Source organism: Emydura macquarii, unplaced genomic scaffold (genome assembly GCF_026122565.2).
Source record: "Emydura macquarii macquarii isolate MOO-44397 ecotype Brisbane River unplaced genomic scaffold, CSIRO-AGI_Emac_v2 contig_1876, whole genome shotgun sequence".
NCBI lineage: Eukaryota > Metazoa > Chordata > Testudines > Chelidae > Emydura > Emydura macquarii.
The window spans coordinates 27,821,486-27,845,529 of NW_027132013.1; the positions used below are offsets into that span (position 1 = coordinate 27,821,486).

Below are 24,044 nucleotides of genomic sequence, written 5' to 3' on the forward strand. Positions count from 1 at the left end.
AATAGAGGAGATTTACACTAAAATGGATGAACAGAAACCTGTGTTTTTTTGTGTTTTGTTTTTTTTAAAAAGCCAATTTAAGTAAAACAAATGAAGAATTTGCCAAAAGGCATGTTCTCAACTTTCTGAAGAAACTTGATTAGGCAAAAGGACCTATATAACTGCAAAGTTATTACTGATACCAGGATGAGAATACATTTTACTAGTCACATTGTTGTATCTTTGACCTTGAACAAAAGACAATGACATGAGTTGAGTATATAGACCCACTTTCAGTCACACGGGATATAGAATATATATATATAGAATACATGAAGTGAGGCTATGTATGTCTTCAGTAGCACGTGTAACATTGGAGAAAGTATGTCAAAAGAGAATGGGCAGGTTTCTTAGAGGTCAGCAAATAAGAAAATGGCTAATTGTATTAAGAAATGAAAGCTTCTTATTGCTACTTTCTCATTACAATCACACAGAGAGCACAAAAGGATGAACTGAAGAAAATAAGGCTGCATTACGAGACTTCAAAAGAAGAGGAATTGAAGCTTCTGGACAAACCAGAACAGTAAGTGTTTTTTTTTGTTGTTGTTGTTTTGGGGTTTTTTTTAAAATGTTGTTCCATTATACAGAATGGCCCTTGGTTAGCAGGCTGAGGGAGTGGAGGGACAGAATCCTGGCTAGTTAACTGTTTTTTAAAAATCCATGTTTCAAAGTTTGGTGTGAAAACAGGTTCTATTGTCCCTTTTTTGATGTATTGCATATAACATTGCATCGACAACTGATGAAATATACTGATTTTGCTACATGACCTTGAACCAGTCACAATTTCTGGGCCCGTGTGCTCTCATTTATAAAAACTTTATCTTCCTCACCTAGGTATTGAGGCTGAATTAATATTTATAAAGCAGTGACACTTGCTTGGATGGAAAGGTTCCATAGAAGTTTCTGTTGCTGTTATAATAAACCCCAAAAGCAAACTCAGATCATGAGAATTCTCAATTCCCAATTATAATCCTATAATTCAGAATGAACCTGTCTTTTATTAAAACAATGTATTTGATCCTAAATTTACACGTAGCACTAATTTCTGTTCCCTCCCTGCTGCTTCTACTTCGTAACTACTATCCTCCTCTTCCACTGGCTTCAATCAGCCTCTCCTTCCTACCTGGGTTCCCACACTGAGGTCCCTCTGCTGCCTTTACTCTTTTCTCCTCTCCACATTGCTGCTCCTCAGTCATCTTTGGTATAAGAGAGAATGGAGAGGAAATGTGTGGATGGTGAAGGAAGAACGGAGGCAGCAGAGATGGCATCTCAGTGCTGGGACAACAGAGGGGATATCTGTTGCTGACATCTACATATGTGCTGCATTGGGAAACAGGTTAACGTCTGAGGATATGAATATCTCCCAAATATTAAGACCTCAGAATATGAATGCCCTTCAAATTTATATACAATCTTGTTCATCCATCCTTTGTCTGTGGGTTTTCACTGATCACACTCAGGTGAGCTTTGGCCTATAGCATAATGATACATTGTGACTATTTGATATTTCCCAGAGGTTAAATCTTTGGCAACCTATTTCCTGTATATTCTGAGTGATATAAATGTTAGCACATTTTATGTCCTGGAAAATATGAATCATGCTTAGCCATCTGGAATTATAAGAGGCCATGCCTAGTTTTGTAAATCATGGTCGGGAGAGGTTGGTCCACCTTAGTCACCCTGTGAGTTTCATGCTCTCATTGTTCTGTAGTTAAAAATAATTATTTTTAAAGAAACCAATTATCATTGGTAATTCAGAATAAAATGATAGTGTCCTTTTTCACCAGCTAGTCTTTACCAAACCAGTCCTTATAATCCTTACCTAACTATCCCGTGATTTCCCCTGTTCTTGAGAGATGTTATGGAGACTTCTTTTTTAAATGTTGCTTTAAAGTGAAACAATCAACCAGTGGTCAGTAATTAGGGCCTGCAGCTGAGCCTGGGACCAATTAGTTAATCTCAGCTGAATACTTGTATTGACCAGATGCCCTGATTGTCTTAGAGGTGTCACCAGACCTGCTCTTAAGACAAGAAACTGCAGCAGTTGCTCAATGCTTTGCTCGCCGCTGCAATTGCTCTTGTGCCTGCCTTGTTCCCAGCCTTGCTTCTGCCCTGCTCCAGTTTGCTCCAGACTTGCTCTCCTGCTTGGTTCACGTGTCTGGCTCTGACTGCTGGCCTCTGACTCTGATCGCCCACTGCTCCAACCACTAGGCCTGACCACTCACACGCCAGTCCATGACAGTTTGAGCAGCATCCTCCCAAAAGGAGAAGGGACCAAAATGGCTAATGTCAAGGCCAGTGTCACCCTGTCGGACATAGTGGGTATCCTGCAGAACCTGCCGATTCAGGTGGGCCCTGCAAGCAGAGTGTGGTGCTGCAGACACAGGCCATGCCGCCCGCAGTTCCAACTCCAGCTACTCGAGAACCAAAACATTTCCCTGCCGGACAAGTTTGCTGGCAACTGTGGTTAAGTTTCCTCAGGTTTCTGAATTAATGCTGGCTCCTATTTCTGTTGCGCTCTCAGTCATTCCACACCAACCAATCCCGAATAGGACTTAGCATCAACCTGTGGAATGGCCCAGGCTGCCCCACTGCTGGAGAAATCTAGTCCTCTGCTGAGCCAGTCTGAGAGTTTTGTTCGAGCCAGGGCAATGACTTTCAGTGAGCTGAGTCGCATGTGTATAGCAGAGGCTGCACTCCAGGCATTGCATCAGGGGCATGTTCAGTTGCGAATTGTGCCGGGGAGTTTTGATGCCTGGTAACCACCATCAAATAGAATAAGGCCGCGCAGCACTATCACTTCTTGCTCAACCTCAATGATGAGATCAAAGACGAGCTGGTGCAGATGGAGCCTCTGACGGGTCTGGGTGCCCTAATTGAACTGTGCATTAAAACTGACAACTGCCTGATGGAGTGCCGCCAAGAAAGAAGATCAGCTTCCCGACCTCACCAGTCACTGACTCCAGCCAACCAATCTTCTGTGCCTTCCCCACAGCCTGTGTCCATGCAGGTTGATCATGTCAGGCCTGACTCTCCAACATGAAGAAAATCAAGCCTCAAGTCTGTGCCTACACTGTGGGGAGCTGGGACACTTAGCATTGACTAACCCTCTGGAGGACCAGTCTGCATTCCAGTCGGGAAGCACCCAGCTCCAGTAGAGGGGCTGGCATTCTTCCCCTCACTCTGGTACCCTGCACCAAGATTTATCTGCTGGTATGCTGGCACCTCAGGTAATTTAATAGACTTGAATTTGCTCGAGAGCATAATGTCACCACCAAGTGCAAAGTTTTTCCTTACTTGATAGTGTACGCCACATTCTCCTGTTCTCCTCTGTATTCCCTGGCTTTTTTCCCATGACCTACCTATCTGCTGGCAGACTATCATAGTGCATTTTAGTTCACCATAGTGCGGACAGTCTTGTCTCCCAAAATCCAGCCACACCCCAGAAATTCTCTGTTTCTCTGACCATCTCCCAGGAGATTCCAAGATGGGCAGGGGGTTAGTCCAAAGGGATCTTCCACAACCCCCATGGTCTTCCCAACAGCCCCAGTGGTACCTGACAAATATCAAGACTTCACCACATGTTTGACAAAAAGAAAGCTGAGATCTTGCTTTCTCATTGTAGCTACAACTGTCTTGTTGACCTCCAGCCTAGAGTAGTGGTCCCTTTCAGGTGTATTTATTCCCTCTCAGAACATGAGTTATAGGCTTTCTGGAACTACCTCTAAGAGAACCTGCAAAGGGAGTTCATTCTTCCCTCCAAGTCCCCAACCAGGATTTTGATTTTCTTTGTTTGTCAGAAGGATGGCTCCCTGTGGGCTTGTGTGGATTATCAACCATTAAACAGGTTTATAATCCAGACCCAGTACCATTTGCCAAATGAGCTCTTTGGGAGACTCTGCTTCACCAAGGTCTTTACTAAGTTGGACCTTCGTGGAGTTTGTAACGTGGTTTGGATTAGAGATGAATGGAAGACAGCCTTCACATTCAGTATGGACACTTTGAGTATTTGGTTATGCTCTTCAGCCTATGCCAACACTCTGGTGACTTTTCATTGCTTCATTCATGACATATTTAGGAACCTGCTGGACTAGTGTGTGGTCATCTACCTCAGTGATATCGTCATTTTTGCTGAGGATCTGGTTCTCATGAACAACATATATGCTGAGTCTTAGAAAGATACTGCTAAAACCACTTGCATGTGATGCTCAAGAAGTGTGAATTTGACCAGGGCATGATTGAATTCTTAGGGCATATTGTTTTCTCTAAGGGATTAACACAAGGTGGCATCCATGTCATGGTTGATCTCCTAACTAAGATGGTGCACTTTGTTCCATGCCACACCATCCCTACCATCTCAGAAACAGCATGTCTCTTCCTACAGAATGTCTTCCATTACCATGGATCACCAACTGGCCTCATGTCGGACCTAGAGCTCCCAGTTCATCTTCCATTTTTGGTGGGTGTTTCTAAGATTTCGTGGCATAGAGTCCCTCATTGTGTCTGCCTATCACCTGCAAATCAATGGGTAAATAAAACAAATCATCCAGATTCAAACACAGTATATTCACTGTTTTTTGAATTACTACCAGAAAGACTGGTTTTCCTTGTGGAATTTGCCTATGATAATGCAACTCATGCAAAGCCCATTCTTTGCTAACTTTGGCTTTCATCCTCATTTTCATCCAGACATACCCATGAGTATGTACCCGGGTATCTGCCACCATGGACTTGGCTACTCACCTGCTCCAAGTGAACTAAGAACTAAAGAAAAATTTGAGATCTACTAACAAAGCTTATAGTACTATGCTGACCAGAGCCTCTTAAACCGCCCCAAATCTGTTGTAGGGACAGAGTTTGGTTATCCACCCAGAATCTTAAAGCCCATAAGCCAAGCTGGATCACCAGTACCTGGGTTGTTTCAAGATCTTGGAACAAGTTAATCCAGTAACATTCAAGATACAGCTACCCAAGTCCCTAAAGATCCATCCTGTATTTAATATCTCCCTTCTAAAGCCTTATACTGAGAACCCTTTTCTGAACGGTGCCAACGGACCTCCACCATCCAGAACCATTTGAGGGCAGGAGGAATATTTGGTCTGACAAATTCTTTCCTCCTAGTGAGTTAGGGAGAAACTCCAGTAGCTGGTGAGGTCTACAGTCTAGATGACCAGTCCTGGGAGCTAATGGAGAAATCCAAGTTGAGCATGGGACCATCTAATTGACCTAAGCTTCATTGACCAGACCTCCTGACTGGCTGAGAGGCATCACCAGGCCTGCTCTTTAGCCCAACAGCAGGACTAGGCCAGCAGCTGCTCCCTAAAACTCAAAGTGATTTTGATAAATTGGAGAACTGGGCGATAGACAACAAAACGAAATTCAACAAAGACAAATGTAAGATGCTATACTTAGGGAAGAAAAACCAAATGCACAAATACAGAATGGCTTGGCAACAGCACTGCTGAGAAGGATCTAGGAGTTGTGGTGGATCACAACCTCAACATGAGTCAACAATGTGACGCTGTTGCAAAAAAAGCAAATACAATTTTGGGTTGCATTAACAGAGGCATAGCATGCAAGTCACAGGAGGTGATAGTACTGTTCTGCTCAGTGCTGGTTAGACCTCAACTGGAGAACTGTGTCCAATTTTGGTCACCGCTGAATAGAAAGGATGTAGAGAAACTGGAAAGGATCCAGAGGCGAGTGACAAAGATGATCAAAGGGATGGAACACAAGCCATACAAGCAAAGGCTGAAGGAACTGGGCATGTTTAGTTTGGAAAAGAGGTGATTAAGGGGGGGGACATGATAGCAGTCTTCAAATACGTGAAAGGCTGCCATTAAAAAGATGGAGAAAAAAGAGGGCAGGACATCAAGAGGTTCAAACTACAACACAGCAGATTTAGATTAAATCTCAAAACTTTCCTAACTGTAAGAACTGTAGGATAATGAAACAAACTGTATAAAAAAGTCATGAAGTCTCTTTCACTGGAGGTTTTAAAAAAGAGACTGGATAGCCATCTGTCTTGGATGTGCTAGAGAAAACAAATCCTGCATGTTGGCAGTGGGTTAGACTAGATGACCCTTGCTAACCTGTCTAACCGTATGGTTTTATGATTCTGTGCTTCACCCACAGCAGTGATCACTCTTATGTCAGCCTTGTTCCCAGCCCTACTTGGTTCCTGACTCTGGCTCTAATCCTCGGTGCTGTTCCTGGCCTTTAACTGCAGCTCCGACCACTAGTCCTGACCACCTTCTCCTCTGATTACTAGGCCTGACTGTTCACACCCTCGTCCATAACACCAGTGATGCTCTTACACCAATTTTATTGGCCATTCAAAATACCACACTTTCTGGAAACTCAATAAATAAACTGTGCTGTATGTATGACTATCCACTCAGTCTCAATAAATGCAGGCCTGGGGCTTTTGTTGAAACTACATTAAGCGTATTTATCCCACAAAAGATTTAAGCACACAAGAGTTCCAACCTTGTTTGCACAGATTAAAATTAGTTCCTGCAGGACATAAACCTTTCATTGGTAAGGCTCAAAGCATAGTTAAAAATGAAATGCCATATTTTTTAAATGATTACAAATGGTAACATTGTGGATTAATACACGTAAGTGTTGGGCTGAATTCAGTACAGTCTAAGAGAGTCCTCTGCCAGTATTAACTGTTTTGAAATTCCAGACAAACAGAAAGCTTTCCTGATATCAATAATGGTCTCCTGCACATGTGATTTTGATTTGTTTTGCTGGCATGTTATATTTGCTGCTGTTAACATACACTGTAAATATATCTCAGCAATATTGCAATATGCCCCTAAATTATGTTTTTTGATAATAAAGTTGTTAAAATGCTAATATTCATTAGAGTGATAAAGATTTATATGTGTAATTGACCACAATATGGGGCTTTGTCTGAGGGACACAGATGCTTTAGCTAGTTTCCAAGTATTGCATTTTGGATGAAATGTAATCTTCCTGTAGTTCTAGCTACTACTAAATCATTACTAGACAGGGACATGGTAGCAAAATGCAGTTTGTGGCTTTATCACTGAACATGTTATTGATCACAGTAAGTAGAGAGCTATCATTTGGTTGAAGGTAAAATATTTGTTTCGCCCCAAATAATGACACTGGGCCCTCGTTCTCCGCACTCTGACATGGGTGTATTTCCACTGACTTCAGTGGTGGTCCTTTTGACTCACTGGCATGAGAAGAGAATCGATTTTCTTTCAAATTTATCATTTAACTTGATGTTTATAGAATGTGAATAAATATGAACTGGTAAATTATTTCTTGGTAAAAATGGCTATTTCATTGTCTTTCAATTCAATGGATGCTATGATTTATGTATAATTACAGTGTGATGGGCTTTGGGCCTGATTCAGAATTACACTAAGGCAACTGTTGGCAACTGAATGGCAACTGTCGGTAATGATGGCCTTTAATTACAATGTAGGGTAGATTGTTCCACAGATTCAGAACACAGATTTTCATTTTAAGTAACTAGATGTTGTCATTAATCCTTTCCTTTATTTTTTCTAAATAACACATCCGTGAGATGCTTCATTGTGCCCTCTGTTTTCCTGAGCTATACATCAGGCTATTCATATTTTATAATTAGCCCCTTAAAACTCTGAATCACTTTGTTCATTTGCTGGATCTCTTAAATCTCATCAATGACTGTCCTATGGTGAAATGACCAGAATTGTGCATATATCAAGGAATGTCAAATGAAGAGTAGTCTGGAAAATGAAACCAGTCACACACCCCTCCATTCCTGCCATGTGTGGTAAAAGTCCTGCCTATCTTAATTTAGGCATGCCCTGTGCCCTTGGCTAGTCCTTTGTGGCCCCTTAGCAAGGGTGCACCAACACTTTGGCAAACACTCGGGTAGATGATCTAAAGGGTTATTTTTTTTTATTTATAATTTTTGTTATCCTGTTATACTCTCTATTAGGCAATACAGTAGAACCTCAGAGTTACAAACACCAGAGTTACAAACTGACCAGTCAACGACATACCTCATTTGGAACCAGAAGTACACGATCAGACAGCCGCAGAGGCAAAAGAAAATAAAAAAGCAAATACAGTACAGTATTATGTTAAACATAAACTACTAAAAAAATTAAGGGAAAGCAGCATTTTTCTTCTGCATACTAGTGCTTCAAAGCTGTATAAAGTTAATGTTCAGTTGTAAACTTTTGAAAGAACAACCATAAAGTTTTGTTCAGAGTTTCGAACATTTCAGAATTACGAGCAACCTCCATTTCCGAGGTGTTCACAATTCTGAGGTTCTACTGTACACCAAACAAACTAATAAACCGATGCACAGAGCTGTTTTCATCCGGTAGAGGACAGTGTTTCTCTCAGACAGAAGCCTGTCCATAGAGTAGTGGAACAGAAATCTCCAGTTTGCAGGTCCTTCTCTTTGTCACCATGGAGCTTTGATAATAGCAAGATATGTGTCTCGTCTGTTCCCTGATATCATGCAAAAGAACATGAAACATTATTTTGTTCTCTCATATTTCATTTGCAGTTCAAATAAAGAAAGATTCTTTATGTATGTGCTTTCTTTGATGCTATTACTTTGATATGTTATATTACAACATAAGATGTGAAATGTAAAGGTTTGGTATTACAGTGTAGTTCTTATCTTCACAGATTTTTGTATGAGTTATCCCAGATCCCCAATTTTGCAGAACGTGCCCAATGTATAATCTTCCAATCTATTTTCTCGGAGGGGATAACTTCAGTGCATCGTAAAGTGGATATTATTACCCGTGCTTCTAAGGTAGGTTCTGCCAGTCTCATGGAAGCTAATCACATATTAAATTTATTTAAAATACTATGCATTTCTTTGCTTCCTAAAGCTAATTCAGGTATAATATAAATACTTCAGCTGCTTCATTAGCTTTGCAGGAATTTAAAAGCACTATGAGTCTCTTACATAGCAACATTTCCTTCTAGCTAAATAGCAGATTTTAATTAACTTGCATAGTGCCAGTCATTTCTTGTAAACTGATAGATATTTTCGGTAAAGAAATTTCAAATGTTGCAAAACTGAACTGCTATTACAGTAACAGAGACCAGCATCGGAGCCAAGTTTAATAACTGAATTAAACTAGATCAGTAAAATCCTAAAAATAAATTTTTAAAAATCTTAGAAGAAAAAGAATGGGCTCCTAGATGCTACAGTAATAGAAATAATTGATGGTGATGATTAGAAGAAAACCTAAACAGTGAATGGCAACCACAGGCATTCATGAAAGAGGCCAGGATGGTAAGTTGTCTAGCCTGCCACACAAAGAGCCTCTTCTGAACTACCTGAACACCTGTGACTGGAGGAGGAAGGTGAAATTGAAAGGATCTGTTCAGTTTTCATTTGTTGCTCTGTTAACATGTTGGCAAAGTGGATTTAGAGATGCTTTAGAGGGGAGAGAGTATAAGGTGTGGGGAAGGTGAAGAATCAGGAGATGGGAATGAAGCGAGAATTAAAGAGGAAAATGAGCCCCAAAACCAGTATAAATAAGAAAACAAACCAAAAAAAGAGGAAATGAACAGTTCAAAAGAGCCTAGTGCAAATATGATTGTACCTGTGATGTTACTGAAATATTGTGAATCTGAAAACAAAGCTCCCTCAGAACTGAAATGTCTTGAAAAATGTTTTCTGATCTGTGTACTGCAAATAAATATAAATGTTGCCAAACCGTATTCTGCCATGGATTTAAAACAAAAACACTTAGGTACTCGTAAAAACAAGTTATATTTATTAAAACCTTAGGAATGTTAAACACAATTTCACACAGTATTTCCAAATAGTAATAAAAACAACAATGATATTGAACATTTATATGGTGCTTACTATCGAATGTGCATTATAAACAATTAATTAAGCCATGTAGAACTTCTAAGGTAGGCAAATAGTATTACTTCCACTTTACTTAAGGGTAACTGAGGCACAAAGCACCTGATTCACATTTATACTATGGACACCACTCTGGCAATGTCAAGGGGCTTAAATTACCTTTCACTCACTTTAAGGCCCTTTTAAACTGCCAGGTAGTAAAGAGAGGCCTTATGTGAATAAGAATCAGACCCATGGAGTCTGAATGTTTTCCCCAAAGTTACAGAGCAATTCTAAAGCAGACTTGGGAATAACACCCAGGTCTCTTGACTCCCAGTCACTTACTCCTGCACCTCTTTCTCTTTTTTCTGATTTTTCCACAGGCAGGTGCAGTGTGGTCTCCTGAATGCAAAATCAGTGCAAGTGTCTCTGCTTTACCACTTACCACATTTTGTAATCATCTTCTCTCACCATTTACCTCACCACTGAATTTATTTTTCTGCTTTCTGGACCCACGTCTTATTGTTTTTAATGCCTAGGAGGAATAGTGTGTGTTTACATTGAGGTCCTTCATTATCCATAATGCCTTTAGGCCCTTTCTTCTTCTTCTTCTTTTTTTTTAAGCACTTTAAAATGGTTTACAGCTACACTGTGGCTTGCCCTGCCTGCCTCCCATACGTTGCACTGGCTATAGACCCCGCACAATTTATTCTCCCCCTAAAGTAGCAGGAAAACTGGGTAGGGGATTGATTGTGACTGGCTGTTTGCTCCAGGTGCAGAACAACAATCCGCTGCCCATTAGTCTGGGCAGATCGCAAACTAATGATAAAGCCCTTCCTTATTAACATTTTTAAATGGCTACTCTGTATATGCAGTCACCTCCTCTCATGTAATTTCTTTGAGTAAGAACATCTACATAATTTTGTGCCACCATCATAGTACAGGATAACTACACATTGTACTTCATACGGATTAATCCAAAATTAAAAATAACATCTCAGAAGGAGAAGGCACAATCTATTCAATCTTATGTCTGATTCATGTACTTGTTTTTAGCTTCTTTGTGTCTTTGTGCTATAAAAATAAAATCTCTTTAACAAAAAAAAAAAAATTTGCCTGTACTAATACAGTCTAGAGAGTGATTATAATATGCCATGTAAATACTGTTTAGCATTTTGATAAATATTAACTATATAATGCACCACATTATCGACTCTTATATATTTCATTTTTCAATGTCAGTTTTATGCACAAAACACATCACTTTAATCTTACAATGGGTCAAAATTGTAATCTTGAATCCAAACACCAATCCCTTGGCCCATATCTGTTTTAGACTAGAAAATAACTGTGTTCTTACATTGGTATAGCATCTCTTTCAAATATTTGTGAAAGAAATTCATTGTGTCACTCAGAACCTACATGTAGAGCTGAGTGAAATTTTTCAATTTAAACTTTTTTTTTGGACAAAAAAATGCAGATTTGGTGACACTGAAACATTTTGTAGATTAATATTGATTTCACCAAATTGTTTTGGTTGGAAAAAATCTTTTTAAAAAATCAAAATGTTTCACTTTGACATTTCCTAAATGAAACATTTTGATTTTTAAATTCAAAACTGTTCATTTTGAAATTTTGTTCAGCTTTTTTTTTTTTTTTAATTAATAAACATTAAAAAAATGCTCAAAACAATGTGTCTTATTTTGGATCAGATGAAATGTTTGTTCCACCAGAAGAAAGGGGTTTTTTTTTTCAACTTTTCTATTTGGTGAAATTTTCAAATGTAATTTTTCCATTTGACCCCAAACAAATTTTTTTTTATTTATTTATTTTGGAATTGCCAACAAACTAAAAAATCCATTATTTGCACAGCTCTGCTTGCATGTTGATGTCTAGCATGGAGAAAATTCTTATGTAGCCTTGAAAATTAAGTTTTAAAATAGGAGAACTGAGACAGCGTCCTAATGGGTGATGTGAATGGCAGTACTTGGTCCTGCTTTCTGATGTTACTCTAAAGTTGGCATTGTGGCCTTCTATCTTTATACCTCATTGATTCCATGTCAGATTTGACTTAGATTGTAAACACTTGGGGATAGGGTCTATTTTAGTTCTGTTGTGTGGCACCTAGCTCATTAGGGTCCTATTCCATAACTATAGCTGCTATGCACTTTTGTAATACAAATAATAATAAATAATACATTTTCTCAATTCATAAGTGAATGAATGAATTTTTTTTAACTGCCAGCTTTGCAAGCTGGGCTCTGAGAGTAAGGCTGACTTATGTCTTGTGATTTTGTGAGAGAATGTTGCTGCAGACAAAATTAATGCACACAGTCACACCTGTGCAAGCCCACGGTCTTCTGGTTGTTCCTCTAGGAGCACCTGTTCAATCTCTATTGAAAGCTGCCTATTTTTGTAGTGGGATAATTGAGGGAATCATTCAGACTGCAGAATCTTCATTATTGAGAGTATTGGTGGAGGAAAGAAAAGAATGCAGCTTGACTCTTGCAGTTTCCAGAACCCAAAATCACAAAACATCCCTTTACTGTACTTTGACCTGAAATCAGTGAGTAACAGACATTGAACCCCATAATGCCATTTTCATGACTAGTTCACTTTAAGCCCAAATTATAGAAAATGGTTGGGACTCTTTTACTAGTGTTGTGGTAAATATTGCTATAAGTGCTATAGGGAAATCCATAACTTTTGTCTGTCTCATCATTGTAACATTCATAGGCAAAACAGTAAAGGTATTGTAATCTTCTTTATACCATCTGACATTACGAACTAGTATTCCTCTTTCAGGATTTGCTGGACATGAAAAGTGTGAAGGAAATATTAGGTTTGATTTTGGCTTTTGGAAATTATATGAATGGAGGGAACAGGACTCGAGGTCAAGCAGATGGATTTGGATTGGAAATTCTTCCCAAACTGAAAGATGTCAAAAGCAGAGTAAGTACTTGTTTTTATTTAAAGGGGCATTTGTTGAATGATCTTTTTCATGTTCCATCATCTGCGAAAGGTTGTTCTCTCTCTTGCCTCTTACTTATCAGTTTTAAACAGCAGGACACTTTGTAGAGGTTACTTTTGAATTTATTTGTTTTTTTTCCCTTCATTGTTCTTATGCACAAATCATTTGTAGCACAAAGAATTTTTCTTCTCACTGAGTACTGGCCTCTGTTTCTTTTTCCGCACTTTGCCCCCTGCCTCACATATGAATGTTTTCTGTCTCTCTTAGTTTCTGCCACTGGAAAGATTATCCTGGGTCAAAACCTCTTTGTGTATTTTTCAGTCAAGATTCAGAGAGTGCAGAGTAAAAGACATGTAAGAGAGCACAGAGAGCTGAAGGTTTCTCCAGCGACTGTCCCCAACCCTCACTCCTGATATTAGTTGCATATATTTTCAAAAGCCACTGGCATGTGAGAAAATGCTTTCAGGGCCATGTTTAGGGGCACTGGCTAGAAACTGGAAACATGAAGGTTCAGATTTGAGTCTGTGGGTTTGAATTCTTGGTGGAAGCATCTGCCCATGCCCTGCAGGGTGTTGCCTGTTTTCATTTTTAAGTTGGCAAGTATCAGATCTTCTTCAAATAACATTTTCAACACAAGAATTCTGAACTGCTAAACTGAATGAACAAGAAAAATCAGCCTAGATGACCAATTCTGTTCTCAAAAACCGCAAAGCCAAAGGGTCGTTGGATAGTCACTTTAGGCTTAAGTCAGGGCACTTAAAAATTAGCCACTTTGGGAGCTCCTGTTGCCCTACCTCCATCTCAGCAGGGGTGACGTTTGATAGGATCAACAGTGGAAAGACAACCTTTGTGGTCCTGGGGTGGGGGAGGACAGGCTTGGCTGCTCTGTGCCCCCCTCATCCTGAATGCACATGATGATAGTGCCTGGCCAGGAAAGGAGGTGTGAATTCTCTAACTTTCCCTGCAGCAATTGTCTGGGCTTTGGATGGGAAAGGAAAGTTGATAGTTTCTCATGCCCCTGTGTCCTGTTTGTGACACGCTCAGGCCATGCACCAGCTATTTTGCTGTAGTTGCTGCCCTGCCATCCCTGCCCTAAAATGGTGGTATAGTTTGAATTATATTTCTGAGATGCTGTGGGTCTGAACAAATCCAGATTTTGGCATCAGGCAGGACTTTTCTTCAGTGTGCCTACGTTTTTTTCTTAAGTGCAGAATCCTGGCTGCTCTGTTTGAAGATAATAAGTAAGGATAGGATTTAACAATTGTAAGTGAGTTTGTAATTTAATCACAGTTTGTGGCCACTGTGGGTGAGAAGCTCAAAGTGTCACACTCCAAAGGTAAACCTGAGACCCAGGAGATAACAGGTAGGTCCTGTTATCCTGGAGGAAGAAAGGGAGGGAGACCTTTGCACTTGCAGATGGAGATTCCTTTCATGTGTACTCTCATTCCTCCTTGTGGTGGGAGCGGGAGAGGATTCAGTGTGGACTGACTCCTAGGGGTAGGCTGAGAAGATCCATCCCTGAATATTGGTTATGTGACATTTAACACCACACTGGACCCAGATAAATGCCTGGAAAGATAATAAAGTTGTGGCCCCCCACTTTAAAGTCTCTGTCTGTCTCTGTGATCCAGTCTTCTGCCTGTCCTAATCAAATCAAGGTGATAGTTGTGTGACATATCAGGGTACAATCTAGACTAATGAGTACCTGTGTCATACCTGCCCTCTAACCCCGGGTGCCCTTTACAATGCTTTGCTGCTGTAGCACTCAGTCAGGACTGCTTACAAATAGCCTCCAACATGCAAGTCACTCCCAGCTATGTCTGTGTGTGTGCTGCAGCCAGCCAGCAACACCTTCACTCTTACCAGCCTTGGTTATATTGCAGAGTGACCTCAACACACTCCCAGTGTTAGACCTCCCCCCAGAAATGTATGTCCAGTATTATCCAACCCTCTCCTGGACAATACATGTTTAACTGAAGTCCGTTATTACTTCAGTAGAAATAATTTGCACATAATGTGCCACCCCAAATGGTGTTTTCCAGACACCTCAAATTAAACACACTGGATTAGATAAAACAATAGCACAAGTTATTAACTATGAAGAGATTTTAAGTGAGTACAAATAATGAGGCATAAATGTCAGAAATGGTTACAAGACAAATGAAGATAAAATGCAACTGGTGCCTAACTTAACAAGCTATGTTAAATTCAAAGCAAAATTTTCTCACCAATGCTCTTAGCAGTCTTATTGACCAGATTTCTTAGGTCAGGACCCCTTCTCCAGTCCAACGAATGCTTCCTTTGTCGCTTCTAGGTCCTTGAATGCGATGGGCAGGGAGAAAAAAGGGGTGTCTTGAGGTGTTTGTCCCTCTTTTTTATAGTGTCAGTCCCCCTCTTGAAAAACATTTCCAGATGAGATTCAGGAAACAAAGAGTCTATAAGAAAGGATGTTTTCTGCAGCTTTTCCTCACCTGTTGAAGCTTCTTTTGTTTTCCTTGCTGTTTGATGACTGTTTACTGCTTATGTGCAAATTAAGGGGAGCACACATTTCTTTGTTTGAGACAGACCTGTTTGCCAACCTCAATTTGGAAAATGTGTTAATTACACCATACAGTGGAATTTTACGATGTCACATACAATGTTGTCACACATTTTATCAGGACAAAAATGACCAGTGAAGTATGACTTTTCAAATGATACCTCACCAGGCATACTTTGTACAAAGACTATTGCAATAATGTGAAGGATGTGGACACAAATACATTCTGTCACACTGTGGTGTAAGAATGTATATAGACTAAAGTGGAAATAATGTTTTACTTCAATATATATTGCGGCAGGGGCTACCGGAGGGTGGTAGAAGGATGCTATGTGAGCCTAAGAATGACCAAGGCCCTGTTCCCCTAGCAGCTGCCCAAGGGTTCCTTCAGGCCGATTAGGGCCAGCTGAGGCCAGGGTCAGCTAAGACTAATTAGGATCAGCTAAGGCCAGAGTCAGCTGAGACCCATTAAGCACTGCCTGGGAGCAGATATAAACTCCCTGCCAGGCAGGCAGGGTGCTCTTGGAGTTTGGAGGTCTGGAGCTTTGGAGAGAAGGAGAAGGAGAAACTGCGAGTGGCAGGAGCCAGAGGAAAGCAGGGGCTTGCCCGTTGGCATGCCAACTTAGCCCCAACGAAGACCAGAGTAGGGAAGCAGCCCAGAGAAAAGACTTACACAGTGCCTTATAGCAGCAGCCAGCCACTGCTGTCAGCCAGGGTCTCTGGGCTGGTGTCCAAAGAAGAGGACGGGCTCGGACACCCCCTACCCCAACCTTAGAACCTAAGGTCCCGAGGGCACTGCTCGGCCTTTGAAGGCCTGAAGGAAGGCAGGTCAGAAGCGAGACGGCCGCCATCCGAACTGTGATGGGAGCCCCGGGCGGCCTTTTTGTGCCCGCCACATTGAAAAAGCACTTGACCCACGGGAGCACGAAGACCACCCTACCACAATATATATATATATATAGAGAGAGAGAGAGCAAGCAAGTCACTACTCTTCATACAGGCATGTGTATATATAATTTTGCGTGTATGAAGAGTAGTGACTTGCTTAGTTAAGAATTTTGCTGCTCTGTGTTATTAATAAAATGTAATGTGCTGCAGATTCAAATATACACAGGACAACTCTGTGCAGGAAATCATACATGACGCATATCCAAATCTTTATCCTGATAGCTATCAATACACTATATAAAAATGAAAAAAAAAGACATCAAAGACATTCCATGTATAATACACTATTTTGTCTTTCATTTGTGCTGTTTAATAATTTCCTGTAATTTATGATTCCATACCTGATTCCTTTAAAACTGCTTTGGTGATTTTCTTCACTCATTTAAAACTTCCTTACACGTCTTTTGACATTGTTTTCACTCCCAACTTAATCTTTTAATTAATATATTTAATTTCTTTTTAGGATAACAGTATTAATCTTGTGGATTATGTTGTCATATATTACCTACGACACTTTGACAAGGTAAATGATTCATTTGCTGCATTAACTACTGTATCAGTATATTACATAGAGAGATTATGTTGACAAAGAGATTAAAGGAAGACTTGACTTTTTACTATATTTTCTTGTCTGGATAAAATAGTTACAACAGGGAGAAATAAAATTTATAAAATGGAATACCAAGACCAAGACTAAATATTGTCTACTTTCAATTTTATACTTTATGTTGACATTTTCACCAAACAATACTTGTAACTGTATAGTTTCCTAAAACCTGGAAGGCATGAACAATCAAGCCCTACTTCGTATGTAATTATACATACAATTCACAGCATGTTGTTTTTCAGAAAAATACAGAATTTTAATGGCAGCCTTGTGTCTGCATGTTTGCTACCAGTGTTTGTTATACTACATGCTAGGACTCTTGCTATCCCATAACACTAATAGCCTAGCTGTTTGTTGGAACTCGGCTGTCTCTGCCTGATCTCAGGTAGAATGTGTTGAACACTATGCTGATTTCCATCAGGTTTAAATGCCTCTCCAAAAATATTCAGTTAAAATATTTAAAATAAAAATAAAAATTTTACATTAGTCACACTATGAACGTCGGAAGCCAATAGCTGCAGAGCCCCTCTGTTTCAGTAAGGGCATTGATGAAAAGCTGAAGTATCTATATGCAGAATTTCTGTTGATGAGAGAGGTCAGTGGGAGGATGTTTGAAGATGCATTGGTCAGCTGACAGGTGATTAACCAAGGGTGGTTGTACTTGGGGAAAGACATTCTGCTTCTTTGTTTAGCTTACATTTTATAACTCCTATAATAATGTGTTTTTAATGAATTGTTATGAGCTGGATGAAACCTTGCTATAGGTTGAGTTAAAACCCCATTCAGATTGGTAGGTATGAACTCACCCTTCAATTAGCACAGCTATAAGCATAACCCCCACCTAGGGCAAAAGGTGTGTGTGAGCTCACGCAGGAGCTTTTGGCTGAATATGGTTTTGGGTAAGAGGGGTGTGTGCTTGGGAAGAGAGGTGACAAATAAACTGAAAAGGGACATGAACAGAGAGCGAGTGAGAGGCAAGAAAGCCAAGCAGGAGCCTGTAAGCACAGCATGACCCTGGAAAAATCTAGAGAAAGAACTTTGGGATCTGGCGGTGGTTGCAAGTGAAGAAACTTCTCCTTTTATTCTTGGTTCTTTCTGCATTCAGAGATCTGGGATTTTTGTGCCTTCCTGGCAAATAAACAAGATTGCATCAAAGAAAATTCCAATCAGTTTCTAGTGGAACAACTGGAATATCCCCAGGGTTCCAAATTTTGATTAGCTGCTTGGGTTGAAGAGGGGCAACAATACTTTGAGTACCCAGAGCATCGATGCAGTACCCTTTGGAGTAATTTCTTTAAGACTAAAAATTTGTTAACTTTTAAAAGTTGTATCATGTTGACATTAAAATTGTGCTATCACCAAAACTTTGGAGTAAGATACTGAATGAAAACTGAGGTCTGAATTTTGCAGTGGCTCCCATTTTTTAACTAAAATTTCCATTTCAAATTGTAAAAGAGCTTTGGAAGATTTGAAATCCTCATCTGAATTTTTCTTCTTAAACCCATTTCTGGTTGGATAGAAACAAATACTTTTGTTTTAAATGTACATTTATAGAATTTAGGCAGAGATTGTCATAAACTTGTTTTTGGAAGGGGGAGCACCTTTGCCACCAAAGTCATCTTTAACAATGGTGCTTCAAATGCAGGGAGCTTGTAGGACCACTCACGGAGGCTTGGTGTCTCAGGGGGAAAAAGAACAATATGGTGGGTTGAACATCAGCAGAAGGATGGGTCAGTGCATGGAGAACATGTTTGTATAAATGAGGGAATGAGGTGCCAATGGTTTCTCCCTAAATATCTGTCCTGTAGCAAAGCCTGATGTCATACATTTCTTTGTATGTCTTTTAATGTTTTTTCTTCCTCCACATATGTACCACTACATCCTATTTTATATTGCCAAAACACTGACTGGCGTAGGCTTGGAAGATATTAGTTGTTTGTTTCATATTTGCATGTCAATCTTCTGCCATACTTTAATTTTAATGCTTCTGTGGAAATTCTGGAAAAGACACTGTCTGATCTTCCCTGGGGGAAAAATATCGATGTGTAAATTTTGTTCATCATTCCTGGGTTTGTTTCTAAAGCTTTGTATCTTTATAATCATATATCGTTGAACTTTTTCTAAATGTTCACAACAGAGTTATTCATGTTTCTCCTCCGACCTTGGAGTTGTCCTTCATTAAAGACTGAGATTTGAGAAACAAAAAACTTTTTAAACGCAGTAGTGTGTGCTTGTAAAATTCTTTGTCATTAAAATACCTCTTGCACAACACCTTTGCATTGTTAGGCTTTCCTTTGAGAAGTAGCTTTGAACCTTTTAGGGGGTTTTTTTGTTCTGATTTTTTTCATTGTCGTTCCAGAGACAAGGTACATGCTTAGATTTACACATGTAAGCGATAACCCATGTGATTTATTTCTCTACATAAACTTTCAACTATGTATTTTTATTTGTACAAAGTAGTATATTCTAGTTAGAACATAAATACCAATAGCAATTTAGGATCCTACAGCATGAGTCTTTTTAATGAATTGGTCAAGATTATACCCACACACAGTTGGCATAAGCTTGTTTGTTCCAGTAAAACACACATTCATATTTTCATCTAATTTAAAAAAATGTTTAATCCCATATCTAAACCCTTATTTGTATAAAATGAAGTGAAATTGTGCGGGTTTATTCTATTAGTTTAGGTTGGTATTCTCCATTAGAATTTGATTGAATTATAGTACTCTAGAAAAAGATTACATAATTGTTGTCCCTCTGGTATGATGGAAATGAAGGGTGAAATCCTGGTCCCATTGAAGTCAATGGCAAAATTCCCACTGACTTCAATAAGGTCTGGATTTCACCCAAAATATCTGTCCCAGTGAAAAACATTTTTAAATGTAAAATCTCTGCAGTTTTGTAACACTAATTAATAGTTAAAAGTTCAAGAACAATAACTTGTTTCAATATGAATTATTTCATTTTCATAGTTGCCTATTTATTTATTTCAGGACGCAGGAACAGACAAGAGTATTTTTCCTCTACCAGAACCACAAGATTTCTTCCAGGCCTCCCAAGTTAAGTTTGAAGACCTAATAAAAGAGTTAAGGAAACTGAAGCGAGATCTAGAAGGTAACTGGGAACTTTTACATTGTTATGCTAACAACTGAGTGCTATTTTAAAAGTTAACTTTATGAGGTTTGTTTATTACTAATTAGGTTTATAGTGTTGTTCACTCTACATGTGTACACCCTGGCATAAATTACAAACGTGAAATAAAAATAAATGTGCATCATGACTTTTTAAAAAGCAAAGCAAAACCAGCAAAAAGAAATTTTCTATAATCCTTTTTAAATTCAAAGGACCCCAGAAGAAATCTCTTGGAAATTTGCTTTAATTATGTGGGAATTTTGTTCTGTCTTCTCCAGAGCTCTGTGTTTAATTGTAGATATCTCTTAGTCCAATAACATAAATACTTGCCTGAGTACTTGTATAACAATTTAACATCTACAAGAAAGAATTTGAGTACTATTAATGTAAAAATAAAGCACTACTTGCCAAGACACAGCAAAGGGAAATGGAGAGCTTCAGCTCAAAATATTTTTACCCTGGGACATAAAATAAACATTTTAAAATGTTTATTATAAAAAGAGGCTCAGAAACACAAGTCATCTCTCAATCAAAGCACTGAGTTAGATATAAAATAGGAATGGGTTGCTCTCTATGTATTCTAGACAGTTTCATTTTTACTTCATGCTTTGTAAGACTTTCTTAAATAAACACAGCAAATGATGACTGAATATTTTTAGCTTCTTACTTTTTTTAGGGAAAAGTTATACTTCGGCTGTTCTGTATAAAAAGGAGAATTCAAGAAAATAAAGTCTACATAAAAGAATACACAGAATATTCCGCTTAAATTTAAATAATATATTCACTTTTCTGGATTTTTTCCTAAACAAAACATTAATTTTAGCATCAGAATTGAACAAGATGACTTCATTCTACTCAGTGTAAGGTAATAAAAAACATTACAAAATAATGTATTCTTCCAGTTGGAAATGGCCGAATTAGGTTATTGCCACCTTAAGGAGGGATTGTAAAGGTCAACAGTGGTAGGAAGGTATCACTTGTTGTTTATTCAACCCGGGCATAGGCGAGTGCTTTATCTCCTCTCATCTCTTGGCCCTGTAAAACCCTTGGCCTGCCCTCTCTCGTGCTAGTTTGTGCAGAAACGTGATCTGTGTTTGATGTTCTACTTTTCCAGCATGTAGTCTTGCTGCCATGCATTTCACTGTTGCAGACTGTGCTGTAAGGCTTTGACATTCACATGATTTCAGTGCTAAATTGCAAAGAAAATAAACAGAGAAAGAAAAAGGAGTGGTAAGTGAAAAACATGATAGTTCAGGCTTCCCTATTTTTATAAGATTTATACTTTTGTTGTGATCTTTGGTTTCTGTGCTTCTAGGTATATATTTTGTCAGACTATTATAAAGAAAGGTAGAAGCTTTTATATTACCACAGATGATGGGATAAAGTGAAGAAGATAAAGATAATGACGCTTTTATAGGAAAAGTATATAAATATAATGCTGTTTGCACGTTTATTATATTCCTGTATGAAAACATTTTTGAAACTTTACAAAGTCAAACAATGAATGAAAGTAATGACTTTGGTACACAGCAAAAGTTTTCAAACAAAAAACATTCTTGTAATCTTTTGATATGCCAGTGTTTTTAACACTTGAAAGGCACCCAAAAATATTTGAAGGAATGCTAATACATTTCCCTAATGAATTTTTCTTACATTTAAACAGAAAATAGTAGTACTAGAAGCATTGTGCATGATAGTAGTACTAGGAGCATTGTGCATAAACAAACATTCTGTTTCAAATTCCTCTTCGTAGATAACACTGTAGTTTAGTTCGCATCAAATGTTTTAATTGAAGAGGATATAATTTTAACACATACAACAAAGATTTGATGAGTCTCTGTAGTTTATTGTTGCTGTTAAAAAGTTGTGGCTGCTGGCAGAATACCAGTGAAAGTCTAAAGCTGAAACAGATGTGATTAGCAGAAACCAAGTCCAGAGAAGCGTCAGGCCCAGCCATCCAGACAGGCGCGGCCCTTCAGATGTAAATAATTTGAACAATATTAACTTCAGTTGCCTGTATTATAGGGTACATTAGATTTATTTTATGGTTTGGTTGGCAAAGGTAGTTTGCATGTCCAGTCAAAGCTGACTTCCATGGAAGTGTGATGAGACGAGAGTAATAAACGGGGTTTCTCATGTGCTACTAGGGAACAAACTACTGCTCTGGGCACTGTTCGTGTTATTTTTCACAAACCTATTTTCTCAAAGAATACAATAGCACAAAAACGATGACAGAAAGCCACAGTACATTTAAATACCACCAAGTGTATCTGAAATAATACTTTCAAGGTAAATGCTTTTTTCTTTAATAAAAGTAGATTCAATTACTATTGCACAAATCATTTATTGACCACTTTATCAAGGCATTAATTTATCTGTATATCATAGGTGTTAAAATAGGAAGGATTGAGTTGTCATGCCAGAGAGAAATGTCTTAGTGGTCTAAACCTCGTGTTTGAAATACCTAGACTCCTTGGAACCAAGAGTTCAAACAGATTGAGTTCCATGCAATTTAATGTATAGGCATCTTTAAGATGAGACTTTAAAGGTACAGTTTCAACTAAAATTAATTGTTTCAAAAAAAGCTTTTGGAAAACAAATAGAAATGTTTCAATTATTATTATTATTATTATTTTTAAAGTTAGTCAAAAGAGTTTTTAACATGCATTCAGAACCCAGGCTTTGCAGCCCTGAGGACCTTAAAGTTAAAATATTATATGCAGAAGCTAAATAGATTTAACTGAATATCATTTTTCAACCTGAGAGAAATACAGAAACTACATAGTATAACTAGTGAAATATAAATTAGAGGTGAAATCCTGGCTCCCACTGACTTCTGTGATGCCAGGATTTCACCCAAGGTTTTTTATAGTTCTTTCATTTTCAGTAATTTGAAGTATTTCGAGTAACATAAGCAAAGAATTTTATTTTACAACATGGGATTTTTAAGGTAACACTGTTCTTTTAAAAACAAGGTTTCCCTTTGCTCTTCAGGGGTTTTTAAAATTAAATTATACCTTTCATTTGGTCTGTGACAAAAAATTTCCATCTCCCTTCCCTTCACCTCCTAAAATACTCCTTTCTCACCATTGTGCAGTGTGCTGTTTGGTTGCTGATACCACAACGGTAGTTTCATTTCAGTGGTTACGTATGAATGTATAAAACTCTTAACAATTCTTTGAGATGAAAGCTGATCTACCTGATCCATTTTTTTATATCATGCTTTATTTTACATGCCCTTATCATGTTCAATCTCATTCATCTCCTGTTCAGGATAAACAGTCCCACTATTTTCAATTTCTATTCATACGAGTGGTTTTTTGGGCCCTTGGTCACTCTCGTTGCTGCCTGTTGTTCTACAATATTATTTTTGAGATGCGGTGAAATGACCAGTACTGCACACAGTATTCCAGATGAGGCAGGACCATTGATTTACATAAAGGCATTATAAAACCCTTTGTATTATTCACCATCCCATTCCTTATGAATCCTAGCATTTTCTTTGCTTTTTTTGACCGCAAATACACATTGAGTTGGGCAGAAGGTCTTTGTTGAGCAGTCTACAAGGGGAGAAGAGTTAAGCCAACACTGAGCACTTTTGACATCCCATTGTCACTGCATATGGGTAGGATTTACAAAAGTGTCTAAGTGAGTCAGAAGCCTACATCCCATTGAAAGACAACAGGGTTTGTGCTCATAAGACAGTCAGTTGCTTTTGTAAATTCCACCTTTTCTCATGTGCATGTGTAGTTAGGTGTGACGATGCTGGCCACCATTTTTATGCTAGAAAATTGTGGGTGCAACTGAAGTAATTGAGCTTGTAATGTAAACATTTTAGTCATGTACATATATGTCTAAGTGGCAATACGCGTCCCCTCAAATAATGCAGATGCAAAGCTACAGGATTGGTGAAGCCTGGGCTCAAAATTTATTCATGTGTCTTCTGTGTTTG

General features: G+C 38.7%; 1 protein-coding gene across 2 annotated transcripts in view; it reads left to right on the forward strand.

Moving 5' to 3' along the window:
• LOC137159571 (formin-like) overlaps positions 1-24,044 on the forward strand; it is a 233,597-nt gene that overhangs the window by 121,739 nt on the left and 87,814 nt on the right. For both annotated transcript variants that reach the window (XM_067558036.1, XM_067558037.1), the window contains 5 exons: positions 474-562; positions 8,710-8,839; positions 12,698-12,844; positions 16,814-16,873; positions 19,954-20,074. In XM_067558036.1, coding sequence (XP_067414137.1) covers positions 474-562; positions 8,710-8,839; positions 12,698-12,844; positions 16,814-16,873; positions 19,954-20,074 — 547 coding nt within the window. The remainder of the gene's footprint in view (positions 1-473; positions 563-8,709; positions 8,840-12,697; positions 12,845-16,813; positions 16,874-19,953; positions 20,075-24,044) is intronic.